This window comes from Orcinus orca, chromosome 16 (assembly GCF_937001465.1).
Source record: "Orcinus orca chromosome 16, mOrcOrc1.1, whole genome shotgun sequence".
Lineage (NCBI taxonomy): Eukaryota > Metazoa > Chordata > Mammalia > Artiodactyla > Delphinidae > Orcinus > Orcinus orca.
Genome location: NC_064574.1, coordinates 5,430,987 through 5,455,186, shown reverse-complemented (window position 1 = coordinate 5,455,186; position 24,200 = coordinate 5,430,987). Strand labels below are relative to the sequence as shown.

The following is a 24,200-nucleotide window of genomic DNA, read 5'->3' as shown; positions in this document are numbered from 1 at the left end:
CTTCGAAAGACAGAATCAACAAGGCCCAAGTTCATCTAATAAATTGGATCCACCTCTGGTGAGACTGATCAGAAAAAGAAAGAAAGAACGGAGTGGCACAGTGGGTGGATGGGGAGAGAAGAGAAGAGAGGGAGATTAATACTATTGGGAATGGAAAGGGGACATAACTACAGATCCTGCATACATACACAAATCGTTCTATAACTGAGAAATCAAACAGTAATTTCCCACTGTCACTCCCCCAAATAAACAAACAAATAAAAAAACCCAGGCCGGGGTGTTTTTACAGAGGAGTTCCACTAAAGTCTAAAGAAACAGATCATTCCAGTTTTACATAAATTCCTCCAAAGAGCAATAGGAGAGGGCCACCTCCGCCAACTCCTCTGTGAGTTCTTTGTCACCCAGGGCAGATCCAGGTTTTGTGGAGCCTGAAGGTTATTCAACTTGTGAGACCCTCCGAAGAAAAAGGGTGCAAATTTATAGAAAAATTCAAAATTAGCATAGAAGTACATATTGATTGAGAATGAGAAAAAGTCATATGAAATTACAAATTTTATACCATCGACAAATATTACACACATTACAAAATCCAGAACATACTATTTTTATTAATCAACAGCTTGAATCTTCTACAGCAGTTTCTTCCTGCATCTTTTGGGTTGTATAGGCTTCAATGCCCTCTTTATAAGACAAAGACTTTGTGTTTTCTTTTTCTATGGCGAGAACGGAAAGGCCATTCAGTCTTTCTTTCGCCTTTGTTGATTGAATGTATTTTTGGCTTTTGATAATTTAGAAATGTTTCTTTTTAGCTCCACAGCTCCTTATAATGTCATACATTTTTCAGGTTGTAATTAAGCTTTGGAAAACCTCTGTTAAGTTTCTTTCACCTATAAGCTGTGAGATGTGAAACAACAGTTCCTACATTAGCTCCAGCTCTGGGCAGCTCATGTCTTGTCTTTTCTCTACCCTTGTGGTTCTGGTGACTGGTGCCAAAGGACAGATTCATGTACCTTCAGGACACGTGCCTTCATGTCCTGACAGTGGTAAGGGAGTCCAGTGAGAGGCTAGAGTCTTCCTGGAAGCCAGCCACCCACCTGCTCAGCCAGTGATAACAACACAGGGAAGCGGCTTCGAGGCACAAGAACACATCTCACTAAATAAAAGAATTCCCAGCTCACCTTCTCCTTAAGCTGGATCCCTGAATGCCTGTGGTCATTCCAACACTTCACAGCAAGAGGCAGTGATAGAAGGTAGTCAGAGGGAAAAGGACCAGTGAAAGAATGGGAAGAGACTGTCTCCTAAATGACTAATGTTAACATAGCTTACATTTCCAATGTTTACAAAAATGGATGTCCACATGCAGACCTTGCTAGGGTCCTGCCCGTCCTCCTGGTTTTGGAAAGGACCCTCACAAGAGAGAGACGCTGAGGCCTTTTGAGGACAGTGTGAGGAAGGGAAATTACAGGACAACCTCATTTTATGGACATGGTTGCAAAAATCCTAAATAAAATATTAGCAAATATATAAAATAGATAACTAGTAGGAACCTGCCCTATAGCACAGGGAACTCTACTCAATACTCTGTATGAGTACATGGGAAAAGAATCTGAAAAAAGAAAAGAGTGGATATAAGTATCTGTATATACATATATGTATATATATAACCGATTCACTTTGCTGTACACCTGAGGCTTACACAACATTGTAATCAACTATACTCCAATAAAAAAAATCTTTTTAATATTGCAAATGGAATACATAGTATATAAGAAGGTCATGCATTATGTCCACATTGGGTCTATCACAATACTGCGAAAGTGTTTAATATTAGAAAAATCTATAAATGTCATTCACCACGTTCACATGTGGTGAGAAACATCATGTGATGTATGACTCATAGATGCAGAAAAAGCTTTTGATAAAATCCACACCCGTTCACAATTTTTAAAAAATCTTATCAAAAGAGAAATAGTTTTAAATATCCTCATGCCGATTAAGGGCATTACCAAAATCCCTACATTAAATGATATATATATATTTTTTGCGGTACGCGGGCCTCTCACTGTTGTGGCCTCTCCCGTTGCGGAGCACAGGCTCCGGACGCGCAGGCTCAACGGCCATGGCTCACGGGCCCAGCCGCTCCGTGGCATGTGGGATCCTCCCGGACCGGGGCGTGAACCCATGTCCCCTGCATCGGCAGGCGGACTCTCAACCACTGCGCCACCAGGGAAGCCCTAAATGATATTTCTTAATAGTGAAATACTGAAGTGTTGGGATCAGAAATAAGAGATGCTTATCACAGTGGATGCCAATTATTCTCAACATTTACTGAAGGTCCTAGCAGTAAGATAAGAAATAAAAGGCTTAAGGATTAGAAGAGAAATAACATGGTCATTATTTGTAGATGATATGATTACCTTCAAACAGAAGTCAAAAGCTACAGAAAAATTATTGGAAACAATAAGAGTGTTTAGCAAGATGGCTGGATACAATAAATCAATGTAAAAAAATAGATTACATTCTATAACAGCAACAAATAGATGGAGGGGGAAGATACCATTTACAATAGTAGTAAAATGTATAAGCTACCTAGGAATACATCTCGTAAAAATAAGCAAGACATATTTGGAGAACATTATAAAAATGTACTGAAAGACATTCCAGAAGATAGAAATAAATGAAGTGATATATTCATGGGTAGGAAATATCAAGAGATGTCTTTTCTCTACAAACTGATCCATAGATACAGTGGATTCCAGTCAGAATCCCAACAGGTTATTTTATTTTACTTTTTATTTTATTTTATTTTTTTAGGATCTTAACAAGATGGTTATAAAATTTATATGAAAGAGCAAAGGTGTCAGAAAGTGAAGAAAAATAAGGGATGGGGGAGTGTTGTATCAGAGATCAAGATTTATGGAAAACTAGCATAATTGTAACATTGTATGTTCTGTGAAGAGATAAACAAATTGACCAAAAGAATAGAGAGCTCAGATACTGACTCCGAAATTTATAAGCTTGATATATGACAGGACTGCTTGGTTATCCACAGGGAAAACAAAAAGAAATTCTACCCCTTCCTCACACCAACACCCCCAAATCAATTTCCAATGGATAAAAGACTTAAATGTAAATTTCAAAGTGCTAAAACTTTTCGAAGAGAATGTGGAAGAATATCTTTTTTGACCTCAGGATAGGGAAGGATTTCTCAAACAAGATGCAAAAAGTGTTACCACTGGGAGACAGGCTAATAAATACATCAAAATTAGGAACTTCTGTTACTCAAAAGACACCACAAAGGGTATGAAAGGAAAACCACAAACCAGGAGGAGATACCTACAACACACAGAACAAAGAAATGATTCATGTACAGACTATGTAAAGAAGTCCCAAACATCTTAAAGACAACACAATAGAAAAGTAGGCACAAGACACAGTATCTTACAGAAGAGGAAACAGAATGGTAAGTAAAGCTGGGTAGGGACATTCAAGCCTATTAATTGTCAGGGCCATGGAAATTAAGGCCCAGTGAAGTAACATTTTACACTCATGAGATTAGCAAAAATTACGAATTCCAAAAGTAGCAAGTGTAGGTGAAGATTAGTGGGAACGCTGCTGCTTTGTAAAACCACTCTTGTAAATGAACGTTATAAAAGTTTACAGGGACTTCCCTGGTCACGCAGTGGTTAAGGATCCGCCTGCCAATGCAGGGGACACGGGTTTGAGCCCTGGTCGGGGAAGATCCCACATGCCACGGAGCAACTAAGCCCTGTGCGCCGTAACTACTGAGCCTGTGCTCTAGAGCCCGCGAGCCACAACTACTGAGCCCTCATGCCACAACTACTGAAGCCCACGTGCCTAGAGCCCGTGCTCCGCAACAAGAGAAGCCACTGCAATGAGAAGCCCGCATACTGCAACGAAGAGTAGACCCCGCTCGCCGCAACTAGAGAAAGCCCACGCACAGCAACGAAGACCCAACGCAGCCAAAAAATAAAGTTAACATGATACTTACAAAAAAAAAGTTTACAACACGAGATCAGTGGCTTACACTTTCTGTGACTCACAGTCAGAATCTGTTTTACACCAACACCCAGTATGTATGCATGCACGAGCACGCACACATGTGCACTCGCACATGCATATCATGGAAATGGAGGATTCGGGAAACAGTATTGGTTCTCACTAGGAGACATCCACGCCCTTCTTACTGGTGCTATTTTGTAGAATAAGTAACAAGATGGACAGGTTTTGTGGCAGTTGTTTTATACGCTTAAAAAAAAATCTCAGGCTTCTCTTTTCATGTTTTAACATTTTCTTAATTTTTCTTAATAACTAGAGCCATGTAACAAGTATGGGAAAAAATCGTGCCTTGTTTCAATAGCTTTGCTAATTTTTAGGCTGAAAGATGATGGATGGATGCCTAGAGTTTGCCTTATTATGTTGCATTGAAATCAATATTTCTCTAACAATAACAAAAGAAAACACACAGATTGGGTTCCTCTAGTGTGATTTCCTAACCCATTAATAGATCCTTATGCAGACTTTATAACTCTTGCACATGTGTACCCGCAACAAGTACAAGAATGTCTGTAACAGCCTTGCTTATCATAGCCCCAAATTGAAAACGGATGGAATAGACCAAAGAACAGAAAGATAACCTGCAGCATCCTACATGTTGGAATATTACACAGCAGTGAAAAATGCATGGCATGCAGCCACACAGAACAACACACACACACAGCTTAGAAACCTAATATGGAGTGACAAACGTGCAGAAAAACACGTACAGCACATAATAACTTATATAGCTCAAGTGCAAGCACCGGAAAGTACATTCAGGGTGCACACACCCTGAAAAAACAAGGAACAGATAACCACAGAATTTAGGGAGGGAAGAGATATAGGTGGATAAAGACACTGGCAGTGTTCTGGTTCTTGGTGGAAGAGGTGGGTCCACAGGAGTCCATTTTATGTTATACTCCAGAGGACATATATTTTCGTAGTTATCAAATATTATGTAATAAAAAGGTACATGTGAGCAAGTCACCCTCTGTTTAAAACCCTTGCCATTCCCAAGCCCTACAAATCCAGTCTTCACCTACGATGGCTCTCTCTTCTTTTCTGTCAGCATTTGGCACACCACACACACTGACTTACTGTCAACTTTTTGTCACACCCAGTGCTACGACTGAATGTTTGTGCCTGCCCCCAATTCAAACATTGAAGCCCTGCTCCCCAGTGCAATGGCTTTTGGAGGTGGGGCCTTTGGAGACATTAGTTTTAGATGCAGTCATGGGGGTGGAGCCCCCAGGATGGGATTAGTGATCTTACAAGAAGGGGAAGTCTTGAGCCCCCTCTCTCTTGGTGCTGTGAGGGCACAGCAAGAAGGCACGCCAGGACGAGGGCCCTCAGCGGACACGGAGTTTGCCGGCGCCTTGATCTTGGGCCTCCCAGACTCCAGAACTGTGAGAAAGACATGTCTGTGGTTTAAGCCACCCAGTCTGCAGCCTGAAAGGACTAAGATGCCCAGCTTGTACTCACCCCAGGGCCTTTGCACTGACAGTTCCCAGGCCCAGGAATGCTGGGACGTTCCAGCTCATTCTCATCCTTCAGCTCAAGTGTCACCTCTTTAGTGAGAACTTCCCTGTGATCTTGTTGCAAGTTGGGCCCTCCAGTGCCCCCCAGGGCCTGCTGCCCCCCTTCACTGCCTCCACAGGGAACAGTGGGGGTCTGGCCACTACCTTCCCAGCACTGACCGCTGTTAGTGCAGATCAGGGCACTTGGGGGTCACAGGCCTCCTCAGCTGACTGTGAGCTCAGGGAGGGCTGGGACACCTCTGCTGGGCCTGGTGCCACACCTGCCAGACGCATGCACAAACACTGACCACCAGAACCAGCTCCATAAACTGCAGGGCCCAGTACACATTGACAAAGCAGGGCCCTTGTTCCGAGAGCATCAAGAATTTCAAGACAGCAAGAGCAGAGCATTACAGCCCGCATGGGTTCCTGTGTGAATGCCCACGGCTGCGACCTCTTGCAGATCAGTGTGTTAAAAGGCCGTGGCCTTAGGAAGGCAACGCAGGGCCTTGGAGTCACACTGCGTGACCTAACCACGCACGTGTGTCACTTTCCTGCTGAAGGCCTCTGCCGGGGGAGCTTCTCCACCCCCAGCACACACCTGTTCAGCACACCCCCTGTGCCGAGGCTCCTTAAAGGCAGGGACCATGGCCGGTGTGCCCCGTGGCTGGAGCCCAGGCTGGACCAGACAGATCCAGGCTGGAATCCGGGTGACAGGCTGATGCTTCACCTCCAGACGCTCGGTTTCCTCATCCGTTCAGAGGCTTGCCATGCAGAAAGAGGTAACACGGGTGAAGTATTTACTTCAGGTGTCTGACACGTAGGAAAGTCTCAGTCCATGTGAGTGATTCTTGTTGCAATGCAGAATGCGAAACGCTGGGCTGTGATGCGACGCCCTGGCTGAGGGTCCCCCAGTCTCCTCGGCACGGACGGGGCCACCTGCAGAGCAGGGCGCTGCCTCCTTGTTTTCCACCAGCCCCCGCAGGAGCCAGGACCCCAGCCCTGGGGTCCCTGCTTGTGTGTTCGTGGGCACTTCTGTTTCCTCTTCCCCAGCCTGGGGCTAATGCAGCCACATCAGGCATTCCTGGTGCGGGGAGTGAGCACAGACAACAGGATGGCAGAGAGCTGAGCACTGGGCCTGCTGCGGCAGGCTGTAGCCACACTCACACTTTATGAATATTTTTATGAGCAGAGGAGGGCAAGGGGCATTTCTATTCAGTCCTGCTGTCCCTGAGGTTAATAAGTTCAGGTTGATTTTCTGAATCCTGAAAAGAAATTTTAGTGTATGCAATTAGCAAGAATTGACACCAAACCCCGGGTCAGGTGTGGGAGAGAATAAAACCGATTGTGCCCCAGAGGGGTTCATTGCCTGGCCTGGGAGTGGAGGTGGGTGCCCAGGACGGGGGCAGGTGCTGAGCTGGGTGGGTGGGTGGGTACAGACGGCGTACCCACATCATTTCAGGGACGAAATGTCACAAAAAACCCCGACACGACAGTGCGGGGGATGAAGAGGAAAACCAGCGAGGAGGGGTCCCCCAGCCTGCGGGTCCAGGGAAGTTTTGGGAAATGACACGTGGGTAGTAAGTTGAGGCTAATGGAGTGGCACGTGCAAAGGCCCTGAGGACGGGCAAGGAGAAGACAGAGAGCTGCTGTGGCTGCAGCTCTGCCTGCAGAGCAGGCGGGGTCCACAGGTGGGGGATGCTGCCTGGGCGGAGCAGGTCCCGGGGCTCGGGCAGGGGGGCCATATCCCGAGGCACAGAAGCTCTGGAGTTGCTCCGAGCAGGTACAACTGACGGAGCACAGGGCTTGCAGGGGAGAGAGGGGCTGGAGGAGCTGGAGAGCCCTCCGGGCGAGGCTGGGCAAGGCCGTGCACGCACGGGGCGGGCGGCCGGGGAGGGGGCAAGGGGCTTCTTATGAGCGGCACTGAGGTGGCGGCGTTAATAAGACTCTGATCTAACGTTGCATGAAACAAAAAAGTAGGCTCTGCAAACCGCGTGAAAAACAGAAGTCACTATGTGAACTTGCGTGTGTGTATCACTAGGTCTGACCTCACAGATCTGGTCACGGGGGCCCTCTGAGGAGTGAGACTGCAGGAGAGAGTTAGAGGAGAGTTGAGGAGAGTTTCAGATTTACGGAAAAGTTGGGAAGATAGTACAGAGAGTCCCCGTCTACACCAGCCCCATTCCCGTTATTAGCATTTTACATGAGTGCAGTACACTTATCACATTAAGCAACCAATCCTGGTACATCATTATTAACTAAAGTCCACACTTGATTCGGATTTTCTTCATTTTTACCTAATGTCCCTTTTCTGAGAAACATGATTTTAAATTAAATTTAAAAACTAAAATTCAATTCAGTTATTAGAACACTTTTAGGTTTTGGAACAACTTGGGTTAAGTGCTTGCATGTCTTTTTCAACTGTAAATTTTATAAAACCTAAATACATAGCAAGTATTTCTTTTTTATACTTAAAAAATATTTTTCGTTGCATTGGGTCTGTGTTGTGGTGCGCGGGCTTCTCACTGCGGTGGCTTCTCTTGTTGTGGAGCACGGGCTCTAGGGGCACGGGCTTCACTAGTTGCGGCGCGTGGACTCAGTAGTGTGGCTCGCAGGGGCTTAGTTACTCCGCGGCATGTGGGATCTTCCCGGATCGAACCCGTGTTCCCTGCATTGGCAGGTGGATTCTTAACCACTGTGCCACCAGGGTAGGCTGTATCGAGTATTTCTGGTGGAAATTTTGTGTCCAAAATGGGATGTGCTGTCACACCAGATTTCGAGTATTATTGCACATTATTTCAAAAATAATGCGAACTCTCTCAATAATTTTAAAATATTGATTGTGTGTGGCCATATTTTGGATCTCTTGGGTTAAATAAGTTTACAATTAAATATGAATCAAAATGTATAATTACATAATTTCACTTCATTCTTTTTACCTTTTAAAAGTGTGGCTACTAGAAAATTGAAAATTACCTATGTGGCTGGTGCCTATTTGAGGGGCAGAAGCCTGTGAAAAGACAGAGGAGGGGTATTTGGAGAGGAAGGAGGGGTATCAGAGCGGAAAGACTGGGCAGGCTGGGCCTGGGGGCTGGGTTCACTGGGCCTGCAGGGAGCTGGCAGGGGGGAGGGGTCGGAGGGGAGGGGGAGGGCGTCGGAGGGGAGAGGGGTGGGCCCTGGGGCAGGACACGCCCAGGAGGAGCCCCGCAGAGGCCTGGATGCCCTGGAGAAGGAGAGGGGCGGGGGCCAGTGTGGGGTTGTAGGATCTCGGTGGGGACACCGGAGGGCTGGCCAGCAGTGCCGAGGGCTAGGGGGCCTTTTGAGGACAGAAGAGGGGAACTGAGATACGGTGCCGGGCCAGCGTGAGATCTGATGGTCACAATCCCTCCAAAACCGCCTGGCATGGTGTGCAGACAGCGGGACTGATTCCGGGCTGGGGGGTGGAGCTGGCGTTGAGAGTGGCTTGGGTGGAGGCTGGTGGAGGCAGCTGGGGCGCCGAGGGTCCGTGTCCAGCTCAGGGCAACTTGGATGCCCCACTTCATGGAGGAGGACGCTGGACCTGCCGTGCCTCACTGTGTTAGGTCCCGGGGGTGTCACACAGGCCCCCACTCTGGGGGCTTAAGCAGCAGAAATGGATTCTCTTACGCTCTGGAGGCTGGACGTCCCAGATGGAGGGACAGCATATGTGGCGGGCTTGGTTCCTTCTGAGACCCCTCTCCTTGGCTTGCGGACGTTGGTCTTCCCCTGTGTCCTCACATCGTTTCCCTGTGAGCCTTCATCCACGTTTCCCCCTTTTTTTTTTTTTTTTTTTTTTTTGCGGTTCGTGGGCCTCTCACTGTTGTGACCTCTCCCATCGCGGAGCACAGGCTCCGGACGTGCAGGCTCAGCGGCCATGGGTCACGGGCCCAGCCGCTCCGTGGCATGTGGGATCCTCCCGGACCGGGGCACGAACCCGTGTCCCCTGCATCAGCAGGCAGACTCTCAACCACCGTGCCACCGGGGAAGCCCCACGTTTCCCCTTTTTATGAGGACACGGGTCATACTGGATCAGGGTCCCCCCAATGACCTCATTTTAGCTCCATCACTCTGTACAGGCCCTTTCCGCACAGAAGGTAACATTCCGAGGTGCTGGGGGTTAGGACTTCATTATACGAATCCTGGTGTGGGGATACAGTTCACCCCATATCATTTGCCCCAGCTCACCCCGCATTCTTAAGAAATACGGCGGAGAAGCAGAATTCCCTTCATTCCCCCTAAACAGCCTTCCCTCTTCCCAAGAGCAACGATTACTATTAGTATCTTTCCAGACCTTTTTTATGGAGGAATATACATAAATATGTGTTGTAGCTGGGTGGGTGGCAGACTGTTTTTAGAATAAAATTTAAATCCCCTTTACAGTAAAAAACTTAATGAAAATTGTTTCAAAATAGATGGAGGTGTTCTTTGTGCTAAATACGGTGTTCTTTGTCTCACTTGCAATGGAAAAGTCCCTCGTTTCAAAAAAAACCAAATTATTAAGAGGGCTTATAATACAAATCACATTTTCCAACTCAATAGCGTACAAGGTCAGCCAAGCAAAGACAGTGTAAACTAGCTCCGGAAGTGTGTTTGTTGCTCAGTAATGAAATTTGTTCAGGGGGCAGCATGATAATCAGGCCTGGTGTAGGCTGGCTGTGAGGTGGCTGAAATTTCAGCCTCTGAAACGCACCCCTTCGGTAATTGGGGACCTATTAAAGGGTGCTCAAGTGAAGCTTCAGATATTGTGTTCCTGACTAACAGGGATATAATTTCTTGAAGGGAAAAAGGATTCCGTTCACATCCTTGGTTATCCTGAATTGGCCCTTGGGCAAAAAGAAAGGTGATTGGTCAGGTGGAAGCTGATGGGACACACTTGACCAGGAAGAGGGCTTTAAGGGGCCAGCAGGGGTGAAGGAGGAAGTTTAAGGGTGTCCGTTTAAACTGGCCACCCAAGTCCTGTGCCGGACCCATTCCTCCCATCCCTGATAACCTTGGTCTCCACCTGAATGTCAGCCTTCCTGGTGGCAGGTCCTAAGCCCACGCTGCTTCTAGATCATGGTTCCTCCTTCCTCCGGCCAAAGCCCCTTGTCCTTGGGGGCTCCCCTGACCCTCATCGCCTCCCGGTGGATGTCATCTCCAGCCACCAGCCACTGCTCTTTCCTCACTGACGCCATGTGTCCCACTCTCACATCTCTGTCCCCTTTTTGGAGTCACACATCCATCCCGTGTCCACCTGGGAGGCCTGCATTTCTACCAGGGCAAGGAGAGAAGGGGCAGGCGGCAGTGCCCTTCCTGTTTAGTCACACATCGCTTCTGCTCCCAAGCCGTGGCCACACCAGCTGCCAGGGAGGCTGGAGAAGGCTGCGCCGCCTGCAGGACCAAGCGCCCAGTGGAAATGAGGGTTCTAGAACAGAGAGGAGGGAGGATGGGTATCGGGAGAGACCCCTTCACAGGCCACAGCCCTGGCCATGCCTGCCGTCGCTAAGAGAGATTTCCTCCCACATCAGCCAGCGCCCTCTGCTTTCCCCAGCTCCTGTGCTGCCTGCCTTCTAGCAGCCATGACGTCGGCCATTTGCTTTCTTAAGGCTCAGCTGCTGGATCCACCTTCACTGACCCCAAGAGCTGCTGGAGAAAAGACCCAGACGTGCGCGGGGAATACACGCCCCTGGACACGCCCGTGGCTCCTTCTTAATCAGCTCTATTCCCTCCCCCTGGTGGCCCTGACGAGCCTTCACTGGCCTGGCCCCAACCTCTCCCGCTCCGGGGTGACAGCCCTGCTCCCACCCCCATCCCCGAGACAGCGAGTACCCACATCCTCAGAGCATGTGACCTGGGACTGTGGGGTCCTCCCGCGCTCCAGAGCCCCCCTTCCCCTGGCCCAGACCCCCCTCTCTAGCTCCTCCTCCAAGCTCCATCCCCTCTCTCCTCTGGGATCTTCGACCTCCTTTCTCTGGTCTCAGACAGAGTTAAGCCTTCTCGACTCCCTTGGCTTCACATCACCGACAGGCTCCGTTCTCCCATTCATTCTTTCCACAAATATTCTGTGTGTGTGCCTACTTTGGACCAGGCATTTCCATCTCATGCAAAGATTTTTTTTAAAAAATCTAATATTTTAGCTTTTAACTAAAGATGGCTGTCAAAGGGAGATTGGTATGACGTGGATCCGGGTGTGTCCTTCCTGGGCTGGACTCCAAGCTCCCCACTGGTCTCAGGATGGAGCCCGAGCTCTGGGCCAGGCTGGAGGCCACCGCTATGTGCCCTTGTCCAGCTGTCCACCTCTTACCCAGCCTTGTGGAGCACAGACAGCACTTCCTTCTTGTAGAGTGAACAACCCTGCAACAGTACCTGGTGCCCCGACCACCACAGTCTCCATCCCCCTCCCCAGGTCCCTCCATCTCATCTCATATCAGACCACACATCCAGGAGTCATCTCTTTAACCCGTTCTGGGTTGAATTGTGTCCTCCTCGAAAGATACAATCAAGTCCTAACACCCAGTATCTGTGAATGTGGTATTGGAAATCGGGTTTTCCCAGAAGCGATTAATGAGGTCATCCTGGCTGAGGGTGGGCCCAGATCCAGTGACTGGTGTCCTTAGAAGAAGAGAGAAATTTGGACACAGACACGGAAGACACAGGGAAGAATGCTGTACAGATGGGGCAGAGACCGGAGGGATGCGGCCACAAGCCAAGGACAGCGGGAGCTGCCAAAAACTGGAAGGGGCAGGAAGGAGGCTCCCCTAAGCCTTCAGAGGGAGCATGGCTCTGCCGATATACTGACTTTGGACTTCTGGCCTCCAGAACTGTGAAAGAATAGATTTCTGTTGTTTTGAGCCCCTAGTTTGTGGTATTTTGTGTGACAGCCTCAGGAAACTCCTGCAGCGCCCACGTCCAGTCCATGGACAGGTCCTGACCCTCCTGCCTCCACGCATACCTGGAAATAGTCCCACCTCTCCCCATCTCCACCAGTGCACCCCAGCCTTCACTACTGCCTCCCGTCCTCCACTCGGCAGCCAGAGAGCCTTTTGAACCCCCAAACCTGCCCCTGGCTTCCCAAAGCCCTTCAACTTGACCACAGCCTCCCCCGAGGTCTTCAGGCGCCCCGTGAGCTGGCCTGCCCACCTCTCTGACTCTCCATCGCTCTCTCCGGCCCCAGACATTCTGATTTCCCTTCAGTTTCTTACACAGGCCAAACTGCCTCCTGTCTTAGGGTCTCTGCACCTGCTGTGCCCCTACTCAGGTTCCTTTCGTCCCGATCGTCACGCCGCTGCTCCTTTTCATCTTTTAGGAGCGAGCTTCAGTGTCACCTCCTTGGAGGGGCCTTCCAGGGACACCTCATCTGGCAACCCCACCTTCCCAGTCGCTATCTTTTCTTCTTTTCATATCATTTATTTGTTTGTTTTCTTATTTATTGTCTGTGCTCCCCCAACCCCACTGCCCGATTAGATGCCAGCCCCACGAGGGCCATGCCAGGCCCCTTTTGTTCCTTACTGTGTCCCCAGGATGGGGAACAGTGCCTGGCACATTGTTGGCACCCACCGAACGCCCCTTGAAGAACACTGGAATGAAGAAGTATTTCCATCGTTGAGTTGAAATGATAGGAAGTTATGTAAAAACATAGTCAGTGCACGCTCATTCATTTAGTTCTTCTAAATCAGAATTTGGAGGAGAGAGAAGTTTGTCTTTGTATTAATACTTAAGTGGGATAAAAAAAAAAGAAGGAAAGAACTTTCTGAGCAAATTATCTGTGTAGACAGGGAATATGTTTCACCCTCTTAATAATGAACTCCAGCAGCTCTGGCCTCAAACACTCTGAGAAGCTCTCTGGCGACGAATACGCAAATTCCAAGTGATTCCATGTTCTGCTGAAGCCCTTACAGGATTCTGGAAGCTCAGGACCCTAACCTCTGTTCCCTGGGCCCCTGTCCACAGCAGTAATGGATGCCCGGAATGGGACTGGGCTTAGTTCTTTACACGTAACCTGGAAATCTGACTTTTTAGGAAGTCAGGCTGCCCCTAGTCACCCTCAATGGCAGAAATGGATACATCTTGGAATTGCCCCAAACAGGCATTTTACAGTCGCTGAAAGCTTGGGGTGGGGTTTACAGGAAAATGCAGCCAGTCGCTCGATCACAAGGTTATTACCTTTTCTGAGATTTCAATGGTTACTTTAAGTTGACCTCCCCTGCAAAAGGCAGATGAAATGCAAAAGTATTGCGAAACTGTGGCAGAAAAAATAAGTCCAAACATCAGTCGTAAAAGCCCAGGCAGTCTCACCCCCTGGCAAGTTGGTTTTCATTTCAGTACCCGTGGTTGGCTGTTAAGGAAAGTGGAGCCCATCAGAACTGGGTTAAAGCTGATGGGCCAAACAGTAGACTTCAGCTTCAAACTATCTAGAAACCCACACCCAGCCACCAAAAACACATGTTAAAACAACTCTAATTGTACATTTCAAAGAACAAATAATTTCGCTTTGCTGTGGCCACTGGTCATTCCAAACTAAACACATCTATGTCTTGTGCTTTGTTTTTATGCATATTTTGGGGAAAGATTGGTTGGGTGTGAGCTATTGCTTCGCTTCCCTTTTTTTGTGTATAATTTACTATTGAGCCTTGAGAAGGGCAGCTCAAATATTGTAACGTACATTAAGCTCTGGGGATAGCTATTTGCCCGGCCTGAGACTCATGCCCCAGGTGGAGGGGAGGCACTTTGATTAACAAGTCCTCCAGGATTATAGCCAGTAAGGGAAACTTTGCTGTTGGCAGAAAAAGGGAGCATGGAACCTAGGCAGGCAAACCCAGCACCTGTCCACCGCAGTTTGGCTTCAAGCAGAAGAGGACTTGTGAAGCAGTTGGGGGGCAAAGGCTCCACTTTGGTCCCACTTCATGGGACCAACAAGTAGCCCAATGAATCTCCCTGGCATTGGACTCCACCCTCCCTGCTTCCCCTGGGTGATGGGTGGTGGGTCTCCTGGCCCTGGGCTCACTGTGTGGAGAGACTGTCAGTACCTTAGGGCCACCAGAGAGCCGCGAGTTCTGGGCTAACTGGGGCTGGGACCTCCATGCTGTGGATGGCCCCTGAGCAACTAAGAGCCCACCAGGCTGCAGTCTTTCCAGCCTCTGCCCCTTGAGAAGCACCCTAGTCCAGTGGCCTCCATCTCCTCAGGTGTGAAATGGTGACAAGTGCAGTGCCCGAATCACAAGGCGATCGGGAAGAAATAACATAATGCTCCCACAGTGCTGAAAAAAAAAGGTGCCCAGTGCATGCCGGCTCTTGATGGTACGGAGCCATCCATAGCTATGATCTGGCCTCAGCCACCCTAGGAGGACTCCAGTTCCCTCTTCTGAAGTCCTGTCTACTTGACTGGACACAGGCCACCTTGGCATCCCCCTCTCCTGGCAGCAAGGAGGGTACAAGTTCCTGTCTAAATACCTGAATGGTTGGGACACTGCTGTTCCTCACATCAGCGCCCAGGAACACCAGCCCGCCTAAGGGCATGTCTACTGCCCAGGAGAGATGGTGCCGCTGGGGCTGACCCCACTTCTGATACCAGGACCCCGCCCTGCGGCCAGGTCAGGTTTCACAGGCCTCAGCCTCCGTCATTTCTCTAACCGACCTCTCCTGCCGAGATCCTAGCAAATGCGCGGAAGTGCAAATCTGGGAGATTTGGGGGCAAACTCAGCCCCTTTCCTTGGACTCCCCAGCCCCAGATGGAATGAATCCCATAGGAAGTACAGAAAAAAACATAAAAAGACAAAGGGAGAAATCACCCATAATCCCACCTCTCAGAAATAACCACCCATTTCATATGATTTTGTCTGTATTTTAAAAGATAAGGATGCCCCCCTCCACCATGAACACATAACTGAGATCAAATGCACATATGCTGGGTTTCTATTCTAACATTATGCCCAAAATATCTTCCCATCATTCAATGTTTTTTAGATATATAGTTTTTATGTGGGTCCATAATTCCCTCAAATTTTATTTAAGTCATTGCCTAATGGTGAGTATTTAGTTTCTGGTTTCCTGGCCTCCCTTCCCTCCCAGGTCCCTGGGTATGGCTTGGTCCTGACCCACTCACCTCTCAATTACAGGCTGATCCCATAACTTCTCGAATCTCCTCTTCCCAGAAACACCTAGCGCCATCCCACCCAGCAGAGTGGGCCCTTCAGACACAACAGTAGGTGTTATGGGTTCAAGTGCATCCTCCAAAAAGACATGTTCAAGTCCTAACCCCAGTACCTTAGAATGTGACCTTTTTCTTTTTTTCTTTTTTTTTTAGAAATAGGAATGTTACAGATATAAAGAGTTAAGATGAGATCATATTGGGGTAGAACGGGCCCTAATCCAAGATGCCTGGTCTCCTTATAAGAAGAGGAGAAAATAGCCATGGGACAACAGGGCAGAGACTGGGTGATGCATTTAAGGAAAGCCAAGGACTGTCAGCAAACCCTAGAAGCTACGAGAGGCAAGGAGGGATTTTCCTCTACAGGTTTCAGAGAAAGCATGGCCCGTTGACACCTGGATTTCAGACTTCCGGAACTGTGAGACAGTACGTTTCTGTCGTTTTAAGGCACCTAGTTTGTGGTACCTTATACAGTAGCCTTAGGACACAAATACAGACTTCCTGAAATGCATGACACTGACCCACCCACCAGATGGGCACTTTGGATACATTACCAGACAAAGGCAACCCAAGCTCCTGCACGCCTTTGGAAGCAGGGACTTGGGCTTCTGACTCCCTTTTCTTACTCTGCACCCCCATCCTCCTCTGACTGTGTCACCACCCTTTCTGACCCTTCCTCTCCAGCCACACTCCTGATGTCCCAGAATGCCTTGCAGCCACCCCTAAGAAGGGTAGTATAGGATAATCCCAAGATTGAACCCTGCAGGGCAGTGTCCTGTCACCTTAATAATGACGTGAGTGGGACTTCCCTGGTGGCGCAATGGTTAAGAATCTGCCTGCCAATGCAGGGGACACGGGTTCGAGCCCTGGTCCGGGAAGATGCCACGTGCCGCAGAGCAGCTAAGCCTGTGAGCGACAACTACTGAGCCTGCTCTCTAGAGCTCGTGAGCCACAACTACTGAGCCCACGTGCCGCAACTACTGAAGCCCGTGCGCCTAGAGCCCGTGCTCTGCAACCAGAGAAGCTGCTGCAATGAGAAGCCTGTGCACCGCAATGAAGAGTAGCCCCTGCTCGCCGCAACTAGAGAAAGCTCGCTCACAGCAACGAAGACCCAACGCAGCCAAAAATAAATAAATAATTTAAAAAAATAGAAGAAAATAATGATGTGAGTGACATCACCAAGCCCTTGTTGTGTGCCTAGCACTGTGCTAAACTTTTCACGTGGACAGTAACACCTATTTCTCACAGCAACCCCTTGGGGTAGACGTTGTTTCACAAGGGAGGAAACTGAGGCACGGACGGATTAAGTAATTTGCAGTCGGTGGAGCAGCTGGAATTTGAACGTGGGAAGTTGAATTCCAGAGCCCAGCCAGCTCTGCGGTCTCTGCAGATGGACCATTAGGAGCCTTCCCTCTCCAACAACTCTCAGATTAACATTTAATTGGGGATTTAAAACGCTGCTCTTGTTAGCATGCCTGTGGTCTCTGCGCTGCAATCTTCCCCATTAAGTCGTGTTATGTAAACCACCAGCCCAGATGCCTCAGAGCGCGTGTATCTCCCGGTGCCCAGACTTGGCTCTAAACCCTGGTTCTTTCAAACCGGCAGCAGGGCAGGGAGGTCCTCGCCTGAACTTCGAGCTGAACTGCCCCAGGAGGGCCCACAGATCTCAGCCCCTGGGCTAGCTGGCTGGATGACCTTGGGTGTGTGGTCTTGCTTTCGTCTTCTGTAAAATGGTGCCCGTGGCATAGGAGGTTGCAAGAATCAAACGGGGTCTCGCTGACGACGTGCTTAGCACCGCGCTTGGGCTGTGTCTCTCCCTCCGAGGAAAGTCAGTTTCTCTCTCACACACAGACCCCATATATGGTCATTTATGGTAAGAATATCTGGCCATCTATTCTCCTCCTGGGTAAAAAAATGCACATTTAGATTAAAACCCATGTGCCTCTGCACGTTTCAATGGAGTAAACATGAAAGAAACGAGGAACGATGAGTAAATTCTCTTTTAGGAAGCTTCGATGGACAAGCAGCAAGCTGGGAGAAACGGCAACATATCCGGGAGACAGCTCCTCTCTACAGAAAGAGCACTAACGAGTCAAAAAGTAGAAGAGATTTCTTTAAAGTCTGATATACAAATGGGCAAAGGATACGACCAGACATCTCACAGGAGAATCAATGAAAGGGGCAGATAAGACGTTCCTCTTTGCTCATAATTAAAGGAATGCAAGTCTAAACAACCAAGCATTGCCACTGGTGAGATTTTTAAAGAACGATAATGACCAGGGTTGGCAAGGATGTGGGAAATGGGGGCTCTCATAGGCCATCCATGGGGGGTGTTGACTGTGCAACCCGTTCGGAAGGAAGGCTGGTAGAGGAGCTTAACCCATACATTTTGCTGCAGCAATTCCACGGCTAGGAATTTATACCCAAATCTGCAGGGGAAGGGGAGGCTAGGGGCAGGGAACAGTGTTCTAAGCAGGAGGAACAGGACGTGTGTGTGTGGAGACTGTGGTGGAAAGGGGTGTGGCTTGATGGACAGGGTGACACAGTGACTGTGTCCTGGTCACAGAAGGTGGCTGGTGACATCTTCTCTGCGGAGGAAGAAAGCTTGCCTGTGAAGTGTGTGGGGATGAGGGTCACACGGGGACCAAGGAGCATTGGCAGGGGCTCAGGGGAGGAGGCTGGGGTGTGAACACGGCTGAGCTGGGTGGAGGCTCTGGCTGGGACTGAGTCCCATAAAACATAAGTGACTCTAGTTGGTGGACTTTCTTACCTCCTACATCTTGATAGAATATGAGTGTTTTAAATCGCAAAATGCCCCTGAGGGTGGCTGGTTGCCTCGATTAGATGCTAATGGTGGTAGTGAGGAGAAGAGAGCAGGGAAAGTGGGCCAGAGTAATGACCTAGAGGAGGTGTCTGGGGAGAGGCTGTGCGGCCCACCCTGCTTCTCCTCCCGGGGATGCTGTAAGACGGGGACCAGGGCAGAGCCTGCCTCAAGGGCTGAAGTAGGGGCGGCACTGAGCCCGGGATGGTTGGACACCTTGAATGCTGGTGAGTGTAGCCTATCACCATTACCAGTATCCTTACTGGGCACTAAATTTTGAGGGGGGTCTATGGGGGGCCAAAATGACAGTTGAAAGCCCATGTCCTGTACTAGGAGGTTGGTGGGACTCCTTAGAATCAGAGACTTTCGGGGCTAGAAGCAAATCCAGGCAACTCCCTAGTCAGTGCTAGCCACCATCGTCCCGTTCGCTCTAGGATGCCTCCAGTGGTGGGGAGCTCACGACTTCTAGAGGCATCCCCTGCCCCTCCGCACCCTCCTGAGAGCCCTTCAGGGGACCCTCCATTGCCCTTGACATAATGTCTGACTCCTTCCCCATGGCCCTCGACGGTTCAGCCCCTGCTAACCTCTGACCTCGTCCACCCCCTGCACCTTCACTCCCTCCTCACCAGCCTCACCGGCCTTCTCTCTGGTCCCTGAACACACTGCTCTTTTCTTCTGCAGCCGGGCCTTTGCACATGCTACCTCCTCTCCCGGGGTGAACCTACTCTTCTGTCTCCTCTAGTTAAACCGCCCTCTTTTTTTCAAGTTTCAGCTATTTCACCTTTTCAGGGAGGCCTTCCTTAACCTCCCAATCCAGGCTAGATGCCGCGGACCTGCTCTGTATAGTCACTCTCATATCGTTATTACTTGCTAGCTGGAGATTTCATTGTCTGCTTGACTCCGACTTCGACAAGGGCAGGAGCTGCCCCATTTGTTTCTCGGTCCTCATCGTCTTCCCCCAGTGAGTGGCGCGTACACATCAAGGACCCCAAACGCAGTCTCTGATCGGAAACTCACCTGGGCCCCTCTCTGCTAGACAGGTCCGACCCCAGCAGTGAGGGCGGCCACCCTTCCCATTTCACAGGTCAGGAAACTGAGGCTGGCAGCTGGGGCTGGAGGAGGGTTATAGGAGATGGTATACAAGGAGGGCTGACCCTGGTTCGCTGAACAGGAACAGTTGCTAATTTTGTTGCTGTTGTCGGTATCATTAGACTAGCCACGGTGTTCTTGAGGACACACGGAACATCAGAGTGGGAAGAAAAGACAGCACCCACCAAAAGGAGATGGCCAGGAAGGGACGCACCCAAGCTCAAGTTGAACTGGCGCCTGGCTGAGAGCCCTGACCTGCCTCTCTCTTCTCCGGGTCTGGAGAGTCGAGTGCAGGCTCCAGCTCTCAACACTAACAGCAGGGAGGGTTCACAAGGCTCTTGGTGTCCAGTGCTGACCACACGACGTCTCATTTAACCCTTCGATCATCCCTTGAGGGTGCAGCTATCACCATTCTCAACTCACTGATGGGGACATAGGTGACAAAGCTAAAATGGGACCCAGGTCTGTCCAGTTCCCAAGACGCTGCTCTCAAGCTCTCCGTAGCACAGAGAGAGACACGTGATAGATTCTAAGACACGTGTTAGATTCAGCTGAGACCAGGCAACCTCCCGTCGCACAGGTAGAGGTCCTGCGCGGGCACCAGCCCTGCCTCCCCAGTGTCCCCATGCCCAATGGACTGGTTGCCCTTCCCTCTGGGAGGCCTGACATTCTCTGGGACATCCTGTTCACCGTGACACCTGCACTCCCAGCTCCAGGGTCGGGGGCGGGCTTTGCACAAAGGGCTTCTGAAAGCCATTCTGGTTTGAGGAACAGTCACACCACCACCCCTGGTCACAACTCATGGCCACCTCCGGCGCCAACTTCAGAATTCAGTTCCTTCCCTAGAGTCCCCCCAGCTCAGCTCAGATGCCCTCAAGTTCAGAGACTGACTTTGGCAGTGAAGCACTCTTATCCTGGAAGTCTTACCAGGGGCTCATTCTGGCTTACAGTTTCCATGAACATAGTGAACTTGCAATGCATTTCCCAAAGACTTCTTCAATGGAACTTCTTACTAGCTTGCCATCCAGATGGTTTGGAAATCAAGGAAGCTGCGCTATTAGCCTTGAGTTGGTTGATTTGAATTTGGAGATCCCAGCCTCGGTCAGAACATGAGTGAAACAGCCGGCCATGACGATCTGTCTACAACACGAGCCACGCAAAGCGGCAAGGGGCCGATTCTGTTCAAAATTCTTCTTTGTTTTAAATAACGAATACAACTACCGATCTCTTTCCACCTTTGGTTTTTCAGACGAGTGTACTTAAGTTAATTTTCTCCCCAGTTTTTACTTTGGTTTTGAAACAGAGCCCCCATATCAACAACTAATTTATTATGGAATGGCCCGTGATTCTTTTTCTAGTTAATCTGTCTCTAAGGGATAACTTGCCACTGCAAAGTATATGGCTAGAGATAAAAGCAGGACTGAGATTAGAAAAAAAAAAAAAACAAATGAGAGGAAAAAAAGAAGCTGTGGTTTTTCATTTTTCCCCTCCAGCATAAATTGTTGAGGAAGGAGATTTTTAAACGCCAGAGGTTGCTGGGGAGTGAACCAAAGCTGGAAGCCACTGCACTGGCACAAGACACATCTGGCGTTGCAGGGTTTTGAGGAGGGTTTGCTCCAGCGGGTAACTAACCACGCTTACCCACAGCCTAGCTCCTGTTATCCCCAGGGAGGACACTTTCAGAGACAAGAGGGAGAGAGGACAAATGGGAAAAACCAACATCCAAATTAGAAACTACCTAGATTGTGTTGTTTTTCTTGGGCCCACTGTGTCTTTGATTTCCTGATTGCTCAGAGTAAGCATAACAAAATCCATCTGACCCGGTGATTTTGACAGATTCATCTCAAAATCTACCAGTTGAATTAGATCTGCCCATACCAGCGAGTCTCCACTGCGGACAACTGTGGCCCCCCAGGGGACATCTGGCAGTGTTTGGGGACACTTTTGGTTGTCATAACTGGGAGGTGTTGCTACTGGCATGTGGTGGGTGGAGGCCAGGGATGCCGCTACACCACCTCCAGTGCACGGGACGACCCCCAGCAGAGAAGGATCTGGACCACAACATTAGCAGTGCCGAGGCTGAGAAACCCTGGGGTGTGTGTGTGTGTGTGTGTGTGTGTGTGTGTGTGTGTCACGGTGAGTTCCCGTGCTGGGGCCGTTGGTGTGCCTACACTAAAGTTTTTGAACCTGGAGACGTGAAGTTCAGGCTTCCCTCAGCTCAGGCACCTAAATTATCTAAGTATCTGAAGGATTAACGGGGTTCTGTTTCCTTTCACTAAAGTACAAAGAGCCTCTTGCCTGGTGATACAGCCAGTGGTGAAAAGGACTTTTGAAAAAGGGTTCAGTGGAAAATGGTTCCTGGCTTAGAGCAAGGAACTTTGAAGGCAGCCCGCATGGGACCGGCGCCCTTCCTAGCGTCTGGGTCTGAATCACGGGCTCCACAGCGGACTCCTGCGCTCGCCTGGGCCCGCCGGGCACTCTTGGCTTCTCTCCTGTGGAATCTGTCTGACTTGCGGCGGTGAAAGGTCGCCAAGGAGCAAAGCAGCAGGACTCCGGAGAAGAGCCGCGAGGCTACACTTGCAGTGATTTTATTGGCAGGACAGAAGCTCGGGGCTTGCCAAGGACAACAGCACTGCGCGGTGACCAAGACTGCAGGTTCCTGGGGTAAAATCTGTCCTGCTGCGCTGGACTGTCCCATTCCCACGGGGAGGAACAGCCCGGGAGGAGGTGGAGGAGACATGAAGACACAGCATCCCCCTTCTCCCCTCCCCAGCTCCGTGCCCCGAAGGAAAGTACACAGACTTTTTTCTCAGCCACCCCCTCCTCGCCCCCTTCCTTCCACCCTTACTGTCCTGGCACAGGGCTGCCGTGGCCTATCTTTGCTCTGAGGGAGGACTCCATGACGGTGGACGGCTGTGTGACCTCTCACCCCAGCCCTGAGATAAATGTCCCCTTTTGGTGGATGTATCTGCAGCTCTTCAAACTGCGAACACACCTTCCCTCCACTTTCCTTCAGACCCTGTTCGTCTCTTCTTCAAATATCTTGCTTAGAAATTCGGGGCTGATTGCAGAGCTCCTGCAGGGAGACCTGACTTTGCTCCTTGCCCGTAGCGGAGTAAAGCGTGCTTGGCTGTACCTGCGCAGCGTGTCTTCCTGCAGGACCTGACGCCTCAGGGCCAGGAAGCAGGTGCTAGGTGCTTCTCCTGCTCTCCTTCTTGAAATCCTCACAGCAATCCCAGACAGAGGTGAGGATCTGGTGAGCCCATTTGACAGATGAGAAAGTTGAGTCTAAGAGAGCTGATGGACATGCCTGCCCAAGGCCACACAGGTTGATATGAAGCTGATCTGGGCTTTTGAACCAGGTGGTCTGACTCCAGGGCCAGAATTCTTAACCCTTCACAAGGCGAGGGTGCTCGGGGGTGAGCCTGGCACACTGTGGTGATTATTGTCATTTTTGCCAATGGTGGTGCACCACGGGCAGCTGGCATTTGCAGACTTTTGTTCATTCCTAGGCCCTAAGAAGACGCAGCGGGACAGCAGTTAGTCCTGGAGATGGCCCTTGTCTCCTCTACCAGGGGTCCTGTGGTCCTTTGCCTCCCCGGCCCAGGCCTGCTGGGCACCAGAAGTTAGGGGAGGGGCCCAGGGTCACTGTACCCTCCCCTAACTTCTTCCCCGGCTCTGCTGCAGGACACAGCTCTGAGTCCCAGCAGGTCTAGGATTCAGTGGGCAAGACCAGATTCTGTAGCCTTGGTCTGAGTGACGTGGGGCTTGTACCTTGCCGAGGGAGTCTCAGTGGGCCTGGGATCCTCCTGAATTTTTTTGGAGGTCCCAGCCACCCCAGGGCCCGGAGCAGCTCCTGGTGCCTGGAGGTCAGCCTGCTGCGGGCGCGCATGTGGTGCCGGAACCGGCTTACCCCACACAGGGCCCAGGAAGAGCCTGGAGGTGAGGCAGGTGCTGGCCGGGGAGGCTGGAGAAGAGAGCGCAAAACGCAGAATCACCGGCCTGGTTCACGGGCGCATACGGCGGTCCCCAGGAAGCCCCAAGGACCTTCAGACGGCGGCTCCCTCCCTTCCGACCTCAGGCGGCGCGCCGGTGGGGGGAGGGTGGCACCTACCTCCCAAAAGCACCAGGACGCAAGCGTAGGGGAGCATGGCTGCGGGCATCCCGTCGGGGTGGCAGGACGGCCCCCAGGGAGAGGAGGCGTGGGCGCGGGGCTGTCCGGTGGCAGCGGACTCCGGGAGCCCGCCAGGCTCCTGCGAGGAAGTTGCGAGGGTCCTGCGCCCCCCTCGGCGCTCTCACGCGCTCACCTCCCGGGCTGTTGATGGTTGTAAGTCGAGCCGCGCACTCATAGGTCCAAGCTGCCAGAAGAGGTGGAGACAGCCTCGGGCGTTGCGCGCACTGCCGCGCCCGCGCCCAGCCCTCTGGCGCAGCTCCTCCAGCCATTCAGAACCCCCAGTCGACCCCCCTCCGTGCCCGGGCTCTTGCCTCCCCGCCAGGTCTTTGCAGTGAGCAGGGAGGCCTCCCTCAAACTCTTGTCCGGGACAAGTCAGACGGTGCGGTGCGCTCCCCC

The 24,200-nt window shown here is 50.5% G+C and overlaps 1 protein-coding gene across 1 annotated transcript in view; it reads right to left on the bottom strand.

The window, feature by feature from the left end:
- The window catches only part of APCDD1L (APC down-regulated 1 like), a 49,695-nt gene extending 25,902 nt beyond the window's left edge, over positions 1-23,793 (bottom strand). The window contains exons 1-2 of the mRNA XM_049699178.1: positions 23,745-23,793; positions 23,544-23,597 (exon numbers count right to left, since the gene is read on the bottom strand). Coding sequence (XP_049555135.1) covers positions 23,544-23,597; positions 23,745-23,793 — 103 coding nt within the window. The remainder of the gene's footprint in view (positions 1-23,543; positions 23,598-23,744) is intronic.
- Positions 23,794-24,200: the final 407 nt, after the last annotated feature.